This window comes from Galeopterus variegatus, unplaced genomic scaffold, assembly GCF_000696425.1.
Source record: "Galeopterus variegatus unplaced genomic scaffold, G_variegatus-3.0.2 Scaffold1678, whole genome shotgun sequence".
Classification (NCBI taxonomy): domain Eukaryota; kingdom Metazoa; phylum Chordata; class Mammalia; order Dermoptera; family Cynocephalidae; genus Galeopterus; species Galeopterus variegatus.
In genome coordinates this window covers 19,677-31,140 of record NW_007727789.1, presented here as the reverse complement: position 1 = coordinate 31,140, position 11,464 = coordinate 19,677, and the positions used below count along the sequence as shown (strand labels likewise).

Below are 11,464 nucleotides of genomic sequence, written 5' to 3'. Positions count from 1 at the left end.
ATGGTGATGGTGATGGTGATGGTGGTGATGATGGTGATGGTGATGGTGGTGATGATGGTGAAGATGGTGATGGTGATGGTGGTGGTGATGGTGATGGTGATGGTGGTGATGATGGTGGTGATGATGGTGTTGGTGATTATGATGGTGATGGTGATGGTGGTGATGATGGTGATGGTGATGGTGGTGATGATGGTGAAGATGGTGATGGTGATGGTGGTGATGATGGTGATGGTGGTGGTGGTGATGGTGTTGGTGGTGATGGTGATGATGGTGATGGTGGTAGTGATGGTGATGGTGGTGGTGGTGATGGTGGTGGTGGTGGTGGTGGTGATGGTGGTGGTGGTGGTGGTGGTGATGGTGGTGGTGGTGGTGATAGTGATGTTGGTAGTGGTGATGGTGATGATGGTCATGGTGATGGTGCTGGTGATGATGGTTGGTGATGGTGGTGGTGGTGGTGGTGGTGATGGTGGTGGTGGTGGTGATAGTGATGTTGGTGGTGGTGATGGTGATGATGGTCATGGTGATGGTGCTGGTGATGATGGTGATGGTGATGATGATGGTAACAATGATGGTGGTGAGGTGATGATGGTGGTAATAATGATGGTGGTGATAGTGATGATGGTGGTGATGGTGATGGTGACAATGATGGTGGTGTTGATGATAATAATACACACATGAACATTAATTACTAGAATACATCCTCACAACAACCCTCAGAGTAGGGTGCGTGTGACCTGTCACAACCAGCAGAAAGAACACAGGCTTTGGAGCCTGAGAGACTGAGGTGAAACCCTGGCTCTGCTACTGATGAGTTGTGTGGCCTTGGTCAAGGGACAAGGGAGGAAACTGAGGCAGTGAGGTTAACACTACCTCCTCACAGGATACTGTGCAAAGGCCTAGAGAAAGCTTTGGATAAAGGCCAATTAGAAATACCACCATCTTAGAAGAAAACATAGGCAGTTTGGGGGAATTAGCAGCCTTCCCCCACAACTACGTTGCATTATCTTCTTTTAAATAAGGCTTAAACATAATCTTTATCCTTTTCCAAGCTTAAGTATCTCCGGCCCAACCTAGAAAGACACTGTTACAAATTGACAAGAGCAAAACCACCCAGCCTGTGACAATGAGGTTATTTGTCTTTAACATGAATTTAGAAGGAGGGATCATTAGGCAAAAAAGTGTGCTCATCCCACAAGCGGATTTATTTGCAAAGAGCAGCAGGCAGCCTCAAAGTCAGGGGCGTGCCAGACGCCCTGCAAACTTGGAAAGAATTTTGCTGCTTTCGCCAAACCACAGCCGAGCGAGACAAAGCTGTTAAGCCCAGCTCCTAGTAAAGTGGAAAAAGCAAAGCATTTGGATACCGCACAGGGGAGACATCATGTGAAAGGTCAAGAGACAATGCCTCCCCTGCCTGCTCCCTCTGGAAATGGTTTCCTGAGCCATCAGGCTGTTTCTTTAGAGACCGAGGCCAGCAAAAGGAGCCCATCGGGATTTTGATATGGAAAGTGAGTTTTCCTATGTGCAAAACGAAAGACCTGAAACAGACTCGGATGCCCTATGTGAAAGCTTCCTTTTCAAGCCAGCCTTGCAAAGAGGAGTTTGTAACCCTACCATCTGCTTCCTCTGCTTCTCGTCCACCTGGCTCTCAGACCCAGAGACATCAAAGGCAGAAGGGGGTGTGGATCTGACACTCAGGACTGGGACCCCAGCTCAGACACTTCCTGGACACCCGCAGCTGGGATGGCCCAGAGATATCATTTAGATCAGCTCACACTCAAAGGCCAGGTTGGCCCTAAAATAAGAGCTTTATTGAACCTGCTAGAGCCTGAGAGCTGGCAAGGGGCCAAGAAAGGATTTGAGGAGTTTGGTTTAACCACAGCTGTCACTGAGGGGTCACTGGGGAGGACTGGGCAGCTCCACAGAGCAGGGAGGCTCCAAGTTCAGTCAACCCAAAAGGGAAATAGAGTCTGAGGTTCTCCAAAAAGTTAAATATGGAAATACCATATGATCGAGCATTTTCACTCGTAGGCATCTATCTACCCAGAAGGTTCAAACATTTGTACACACGTGTTCATAGCAGCATTATTCACAATAGCCAAAACGTGGAAACAACTCAAGTGTCCATCAATAGATGAATGGATAAACAAATGTGGTCTTATCCATACAGTGGAATATTACTCAGTCTTAAAAAAAGAATGCAGCACTGACACATGCTGCAACGTGATGAACCTTGAAAACATTCTGCTAAATGACAGAAGCCCATCACAAAAGGTCATGTATTGTATGATTCCACATACAAGAAATATCTAGAATAGGCAAACCCATAGAAACAGAAAGTTGGTTAGGGATTACCAGAGCTCAGGTGGAGAGAAATAGGGAGTGACTGCTTAATAGGTACGGGGTTTCTGTTTGGGGTGATAAAAAATTTTGAAACAGACAGTGATGATAGTCACACAACATTGTGAATGTAATTAATGCCACTGAACTCTACACTTAAAAAAAGGTTAAAATGGCAAATATTTATGTTTGTTGTAGAAAGAGAGAGAGAGAGAGAGAGAAGGCTGGCTGGGCAGGTGAGTGTGTCATTTTTTAGGGGAGGACGTATGTAAATGTTGCACAGGGAGAGACGATAGATGCTGTGGACAAGATAGGGCTACCAGTTCACAAATCCCATTTCGTACACAGAAAACAGCTCCTCACAGTGTCTTGTGACCAGGCCAGGCCAGGTGACCAGTTCTGGCCACCACATGTCTGTGACATGACACTTCTGCGGTCACGTTGGATAAGCTGTGCCTCTGTGAACAAGGAGGCCCCATGTTGAGAAAGTCAAGCCCCAAGAGCCAAGTGGCCTGGGTCTCTGAGCTGCCACCAGGCACCAGTGCCCTACAGGGGGCTCAGCAGCAGTGGACATGAATGAGCCACCAGGATACTGGTTACTGTGGCATGTCCTAGGTCTTCCTAACCCAGGAGCTTTCCTGACGATGGTGCTTTCGGTAACACCAGGCTTATCAAATGTCCAAAAGAAGTGGAAACAGAGAGTTAGCTTATATGACTTCTGTCTGATAACTGGGTCAGGAACCGAAGTGACCATTTATCTTCCTCAGGCAGAGAACCTGGGTGGTTATAAAGGGCTCTGAACCCACAGCTTCTCAGTCCCTCTACTAACCTTCGCTGAGCTCGTGTCTTGAATTCAGATTCTGAAGAAGGGCATAGCTGTCAGCTCGCCAGAGCCAGACCTGTGATGAGCACAAGTCATGGTCTTAGCTCATGTGGCTGCCTCTGGAGGGAAAAACCTCAGGATGCTCTCAGGTTCCCAAGCATTTGCTCCTCTCCACGGCCATTTCCACAAGAACGAGCTGAACAGAAAAGTGGGAGCTCTGAAGAGGCACCATCCTTAGAAATGCAAAGACACGTAGTAGATTCTCAGAACAATGCTGAGATTTCCAGGTCTCTCCTACACCCCGAGCAATGTCTTGTTCCCTGTGACTCCAGCACACTGTACACAGCAGGTGCACAACCGGCCCTTGCTATAGTGAATAAAGCTGTCCCTCCCAGAAGCTCACCAAATTTTCTCCTGCCTCACGACCTTTGCTCCTGCTGTGCCATGGCCTGGAAAGAACTTGCAGGCTCCCTATTCTCTAGTCTCACCTAAAATGTCACCTTTCTGCCCACCCTGAGTAAAGTCATCCCATTTTATAATGTACAGGCCCCTCTCAAGTTCCTTCACAGCACACAATCTTTAAATATATTTAAAGGTTTGCTTGATTGCTGGCTGCCTCATCCCCTGCAAGGCCGGCCCCACAAAGGCAGGAAACTTGTTTTCCCTCTACTCTGTTCCCAGCACCCAGCACAGAGACTGGCACACAATAAATGCTCCTTAAATATCTGCTGTCCGGAATTCTGTTGAACTGAAAACATAAACTGCGGGGTGTATTTGGTCTGTTAGATACCATTATTCTCCGTGATTGATTTTATCAGTTCAGGAATGAGCACTAGATATGTAACTGGGCACCGCATGGATTTCTAATGGCAGCAATAATAACAGGTGTCCTAAGCAGGGCAGGCACAGGGCTGAGCACTCTATACGATTACTTCCCTGAGTCCTGACACAGCCCTGGGGCTGAAGTCTCCTCTTAGCCCCTCTGAGCCTCAGCACAGCTGGGTACTGTGGCCCAGCTACTGCATGGAGGAGCTGAGCTCCCCACACTGGATTCAGGTACAAAATTCTGCTCAACCCACTGCACTATTCTCACAACTGGGAATATCTGAGTAAGAGAAAGAAGTTAACTTTGGATAATCATCATCTCTGTTGCTGTAAATAAAAATAATAACATGCCCACCCCCACACATTGAACCCCCATTCTTTGGTCTGTTCCTAAAAGAGCTTAATGCAGAACAGCCACCTGCTGGAATGGATAAGGAAACTGAGGACCAGAGAATGGAAATAAATCTTTCAAGCAGAGTATCTGACTTTGGGGATGGCTGCCCAAATCACGATCATCCTCGCCCAAGAACCCTCTCCCCACAATTCAAGGGTGTCATGGGCTTGTGACCTGCCTCCTGGCTATACATGATTGGACCTGCATTTGCCATCTGTAGTTAGTTATGCAAGTCAGGCATGGTGGCTGGGACAGATGAGATCCAACCATGTGCCCATAGTGCTTTGTCCACCTGGGGTGACTCCTTCCAGCTGGCACAAAAGAGGGAGTTAGCAGGGCCCAAATGGACAGACCCAGGCCTGGTCAATCACTACCCCTTCCCTTAGGATGGAACTGCACTAAGAATGGATGGCAGCAATGGAACAGGTGTTCTCCTGCCTGAGGGCAGGGAGTCTGTCTGCAGAAAGGGGCCACACAGGTACCCAGGGAGGCCCAGCCCAGGGACAAGCAAGAGTCCTGCGGCAGACCTCAGACAGCAGACCCTTTCACTCTGGACCCCTTTGTACCTTCTGAATTTTTAACCGTGTGAATGTACCACTCATTCAAAAACTAAATTTACATTACAGTGTAAATTGATGTTTAAATTCAAGTTAAAATAGACACAATTCTTCAGTCAGCTGGTGACCAAGAATTGCCTCGCCATGGGACACTGCTGCCAGGTAGACACCTCCCTTACGAGTATCCCAGGGCTATCGTAACCAAGTAGCATGAACTGGGGGCTTAAAACAACAGAAAGTAGTTCTCTCACAGTTCTGAAGGCCAGATGTCCAGAATCAATATCGGTAGATGGAAATGAAGGTTTCGCAGGGCTGTACTCTCTCCGGAGGCTCTAGGGGAGGATGCTTCCTGCCTCTTCCAGCTCCTATTGACTGTCAGCCTTCCTTGGCTTGTGGCTTCATCACTCCAGTGTCTGCATCTGTGGTCACATGGCACCCCCTTCCTATGTGTATCAAATCTCCCTCTACCTCCTTCTTAAAAGGATACATGCAATTGGCTTTTAGGGTCCACCTGGATAACCCAGGATCATCTCCCTATCTGAAGATCCTCAACGTAATCACCTCTACTAAAGTTCTTTTGTGTGATATCAGGTGAGTCTCAGGTCCCAGAGATTAGGTTCTGGGCATCTTTGGGGAGCTACCACCTACCACCCCTCCCTAGGGCCTAGATACTTCCAGGATGGGAGCTCACCACTGGCCTCCCATGTTGGGGGGACCTGACTGAAAAGTATATTTTAAGTCTGAGCCCAAGTTCTTCTCCCTGAGCAGAAGTTCAAGCCACAGCCCTGCTCAGAAACCTCCAAGGAGGCCAATCAACTGTAAAAAAACATTCAGCCATAAGACCGTCACCCCAACTGAAAAGGAGAGCAGGTTCAACAATAGCAGCCTACGAGCATTTCCTGTACATGGATTCTTCAGAGCTCCCACAATGAAGACAGAACCAGGGCAGCGTGTGCTGCAGGGTGGGCCCAGACGGAACACCACCTGCTCCCGCCCACTGTGCCCCAGTCCCCTGCATGCCTGCCGTGGGGCGAGCATCTCCCAGCTATGCCTGCCTGTGGTCCTGGCGGTCACAGACACAGCAAAGACTATTCAAACACACAGCCCTGACACAGGGCTACTCCAGCCACCTCCAGCTACTCCAGCCACCTCCAGCTACTCCAGCCACCTCCAGCTACTCCAGCCACTGCTCAATCACAGAAGCAGCAACTGTTCCCACTCAGGGGGTCACTGGGCACCCTGGACCCATAAAGACTGCCCAGGGTCAGCTGCACTAAGGGCAAAGTAGGGGTTTCAACGCTGATGTGAGTAGTCAAAAAACCAAGGCTCTTAAACCCAACTCCTCTGGACTGCCCCTGCCAGCCTTCCTGGTTCACAGCCCAGCAAAATGTATCAAAAGCCCTTTCAAAACATGACACCAACACACATCATGACTTTAGCAGTTTATCTCTGACCCAGCAACCCGACTACAGGGATTCTCTACTGCAGAAATTCTGTGGTTTACTAATCGTTGAAACATTGTAACATCAAGAAATGGAAAACCTCCTAAATGACCTTGCAAAGCTGGGAAGTTAACAAACTCAGATTTATTCTTACAATGGAACACTGTGCAGATACTCACAAAACTCAGATTTCTACTTACACGGAAGGATCTTTTAGACCTATCATTACGAGGAAAGTAGCCTATCACAGACCAATATGTTTAGTACACTCTGATGTATACCGGAAGAATATATCCATGTGTGGTTTTGTACAGATATGCATATAAATACGTCAAGACTTTCTTTTTTTATTTTATATACAGTACTTGTAAGTCATTTGGATTTTGCACAGGAGTGGTATCAAAATGTGCTCCGCCTATTTAATGAAAAATTATAGTTTGCCAAAAAATTTTTTAAATGTTATACATTCTTTGATCCACATCAAGGAATTTATCTTAAAGAAATGCACAAGGAGTCAAAGAAGAACATGGAAATATAGTCATCAAAATGTTATTTATAATATACAAAATGTAAACAGACATAGTAGGAAAGCAGCTAAATCACAGCAACTCTATAGAAATTGATGAAACAAACCACTACAACGTCCTTACTGACAAGGCAAGATGTTCAGGACATCCTAAGTGTGACAAAAGTGTGTAGAATGAGATTCCATTCTGTGAAAATACACAGAGCCAGGATATGTGCAGAAAGTAAACCCTTAAGGATTGCTCTCTAATATTCCCAAGGACTATCTCTGGGAGGCAGATGACAGGGGGGCATTTTTACTCTTTGTCTTATCAAAATTTTCTAATTTTTCCAATTATTTTCTATATGATCAACATTCCCAAGCATGGTGTCAGAGCCCTTCACAACTCACAGGTCCTTCTGCCTGGAATAACCTTTCCTCCTTCTGTCCACTCCCTGAGACCCTCTTAGACCACATTGACTGTCACCTCCTGCCCCAGGCCCCCAAGCTCCTAGGACAGGTAGGAGCAATGGTATATGCATTTTGGCCCCATCCTCCCCACCAGGAGGTGAGCTCAAAAGGACAAGATATGACCTCCCATAGAGAAGATGTTGGAACATTAAGCCCACAGTGACCAGGGCAACAGGAGGAACCACCTGTGACTCTCTGTGACAAGGTTGAGTGTGCAGGGAACTGTGGCTCCAGACCTAGTATTTGAGAATGGCAGCCTGGCTCTGCCAGAACAGGGGATGCCTCACTGGGACCAGACCAGGACACACGCAGCACAGTATTTCTGGAAGCCACCCCCTGCTTTGTGAACCCACATTCCCAGAAAGCTGTGACACGCTCCTCCTGCAACCAGCGTCACCATGATTCAAGGCCCATGACTCAGTGAAATGGTAAACCCTCTCTCAAGACCCCCGGAGGGAGGGAGCCGGTCCCCTGCATGGCTCCTACCTTCTCTCATTGTCATCAAGGTGAGCAAAGAGCACGTTCTTGGAGATGGCTTTGGCCAGCGCCGTCATGGTCTTATAGTCCTTGGGAATAACCTGCAGGGGAAAGCCAAGGAAAATCAGACTGCGAGCATCCCTGGAGGGGATGGTGCAACAGTCCTGGTGCAAGAGCTGGCATTTCCAGGCACCTGCTTGGCCCTAAGATACTGTGACATGACTTGAAATCAAACTATTCAACGTTCAATAGTCGGTGCTGGTAAAAATACACAGCTTGAAATTTTATGTTGTGTGTATTTCACCACAATTTTTTATTAATATTATTTTTAATTGACCAATCATAATCACATACATTTATGGGATACAATGTGATGTTTTGATAAATGTATACAATGTGGAATGATTTAATCAAGCTAATTAACATATCCATCGCCCCACTTACCTATTATTTTTTATGGTGATACATTTGAAATTTACTCTTATTCTGAAATAATGAAATACATTGTTATTGACTATAGTTACCATGCTGTGCTATAGATCTCAAAACCTATTATTCCTGTCTATATGAAACTTTGTACCCTTTCATCAACCACTCCCCATTCCCTAACCCACAGCCTCCGGTAACCACCACTCTACTCTCTGCTTCTATGAGTTCAACTTTTTTAGATTCACAAATAAGTGAGATCATGTGGTATTTGTCTTTCTGGGCCTGGCTTATTTGATTTAATGTATATCCTTTAGGTTCATCCATGTTGCAAATAACAGGATTTCCTCCTTTGTTAAGGCTGAATAATATTCCATTCACCACGATTTTTTTTAATTTAAAAAATAAATAAAAGATGAGGAACCTGGAGAAGCCCAGAGGGCAGTTTAAGTACTGTCTAGAACTTGGAGTCTGTGCCAAATAACAGGATTTCCTCCTTTGTTAAGGCTGAATAATATTCCATTCACCACGATTTTTTTAAATTTAAAAAATAAATAAAAGATGAGGAACCTGGAGAAGCCCAGAGGGCAGTTTAAGTACTTTCTAGAACTTGGAGTCTGTGTTGACTGGCTCTGGTGGGCTTCAGAGCCTTCTAGGAGATGCTAGAAGACCTCCAGTCCTTGGATTACTGTGTCTTTTATTGATTTATTTCACTGGCTTTTTAAAGATAAAAATCACTTGTTTAAAAATTTCAAAATCACACACACAGTGGGGAGTTGTGTACTGGATGCAGATTTTCAGTTTTGCAAAATGAAAGAAGGTCTGGAGGTGGACGGTGGTGATGGTTGCAGAACAACAGGAATGTACTTAATGCCATTCAGCCGTACCCTTAAAAATGGTTAAGATGGCACTACGGACTGAGTTGTGTCCCCCCACGCCTCAAATTCATACATGGAAGCCCTAACCACCAATGTGACAGTCATTTGGAGATGGCTCCTTCGGGAGGTGTTGGATTTGGGGAGGTGGCTGAGTTTAGTTGAGGTCATGAGGGTGGGGACCTGACCTGATGGAATTACTGCCCTTATAAGAAGACACCAGAGCACTTGCAGGATAATGGGAACTGCGCAGGCTGGGACAGCTCTAATGCTGACATCCATGGACGCTGGCAAGCCCCTTCCCTCTCCTGAGCCTGCTAGAATCCTAAAGCCTTATGGGAATGCGGAGACCCCACACAAAAGCCTCTCCCATAAATATGTGCTCAGCTTATGTGCTCAATGAGATGAGGACTCCAATCCACCATCGCACACGTGGCTCCTCTGTCTGACCAGAAAGGAAACTGAGGCCCTCAGGAACAACAAGGGCCCCCTTTGGGATTCCTGGGGATCTCATGGGTGAGAGCCATGCACTGAGGCCTGGGGACGGGAGCTTTGCAGGACCCTCACCTTCCTGACATAGGAGACAGCATCTTCTTCTGTGTACACCTCCGCACTCACGCCCCCTCGCCGGCGGCGGGCCTTCACCACAGGGTTGGGCGGGGTCGGTGACACTTCCTCATCATGGGAGTCTGATTGCGAGTTCGACTTCTGCCGAGCCAAAATCTGCCTGTTTTCTTCCTGGGAAGGGAGAAGAAAATGGGAAACACGGTAAGAAAGGCAGCTGTCAGGGCAGCCTCCCTTGGGCACAGCAAACCCCAGGGAGTTTGCCCAGCTGGGAGGTAAGGTCTCTAGGGGTCTCCTGGACAAGTCAAGGGGACCCAAAGCTTATCTTGAGACAAGCTCCTTGTCAGTGTCATAACCCTGACTGACCCTCCTCTCTCAAGCACCTTCAATGGCTCCCTTATGACAACTCCTGGTCTTGAAGACCTTCCCCCTGGGCTGGCCACATGGTCAGCCCCGTCCCCCACCCTACCCCTCCGGGCACTTGGGCCCTCCCAGGACAGGTTCTGGCTCCTTCTTCCCCTGGACTTCAAGGGCATCTCCAAGCCAGCCACAGAGCTCTCACTCAGGACCATTTTCTGTTCATTCACATATTAAGCAATGTGTCCAGACCTGCTGGGTAAGGCCTGGGTGCCTGACATCAACTTTGTAGGGTCTGAGGCCACCATGGAGTATCTGAGGCTCCACCAGCCCATTCACCCCATAAGGGGCCCTGCCCACCCTGTACCCTGGTGCCCAGCTCACAGCAGACACTCAGCATTCGAGGTGGTGGGTGCACAAAAGGGAAACAAACCTCTTATTTAGCCCCTCTTTTTTTATTATTTAATTGCTTTTTGAAAATCGTTTATACATGCAGAGGGCACAAAATTCCAAAAGCACGAGGGGTGAACGATGAAAAGTAAGTCTTCCCCACTTCTACTCTCCAGCCCCCCACTCTCCTACATCCCCAGAAGTAGCCTCATTACCACTAAGTTACAATAGGAAGAAGCACAGGGTGAGGTGGGGGCTCTCCCGTCTTCCCTCATGCTTAGGGAGAGGCCTCTGTCCACCCACCCTGAAAGGCCACCTTCCCCAGGATGCTGCTCGATACCAGCAACCTCCTGAGTCAATTCAGTGCAACAAATAGGTATGCTTGATTTTACCCAGGCGTCACTCTGGCAAAAACATTAGGAGAGGAATATGAATCCTCTCATGTTTCCCTTTCCTCCATAAAACCTGAAGCCTCAGAAACCCAAGTANATATGAATCCTCTCATGTTTCCCTTTCCTCCATAAAACCTGAAGCCTCAGAAACCCAAGTATTTTAAAAAGATTCCCACTAACCCAGACTTCCAGATTGCTTCCCCACCCTCCAAAGCATCCCTTCCTTCCCAGGTATCCTGTGAATCCTGAGGGAACCACAAAGCTATCATAATTCATACTACAGTGTAAATGACTTCTAGGTCTATGCTACCCCAAAGGGTTTGTGCTTTATAAAGAAGATATTTTTTAAACACCCCAGAGGGGATTCTGAAATTTGAAAGGGATGTGGAGACATTTTCCCACAGACCACCTACAAGAAAGAAAATCAAGAGCCACTGCAACCTCAGAGCAAATTAATATAGTTCACTCATATATGCATTTTACAAATATTGACTGCTGGTCATGTTCTAAGCACTGTGGTTGACATTTTACTTTTTCTCATAAAAATGTATTTCTTATCTTTTTTTTTAAAAAGGCCAAGGAATATAAAGAGCTAATCAAAAGTTCCAAACTATATGTACCAATTTGTG

The 11,464-nt window shown here is 46.9% G+C and overlaps 1 protein-coding gene across 1 annotated transcript in view; it reads right to left on the bottom strand.

Moving 5' to 3' along the window:
- The window catches only part of LOC103595106 (cAMP-dependent protein kinase type I-beta regulatory subunit-like), a 136,880-nt gene that overhangs the window by 123,302 nt on the left and 2,114 nt on the right, over nt 1-11,464 (bottom strand). Inside the window, exons 2-3 of the mRNA XM_008578421.1 lie at nt 9,700-9,930; nt 7,841-7,932 (exon numbers count right to left, since the gene is read on the bottom strand). Of these exons, the coding sequence (XP_008576643.1) occupies nt 7,841-7,932; nt 9,700-9,930 (323 nt within the window). The remainder of the gene's footprint in view (nt 1-7,840; nt 7,933-9,699; nt 9,931-11,464) is intronic.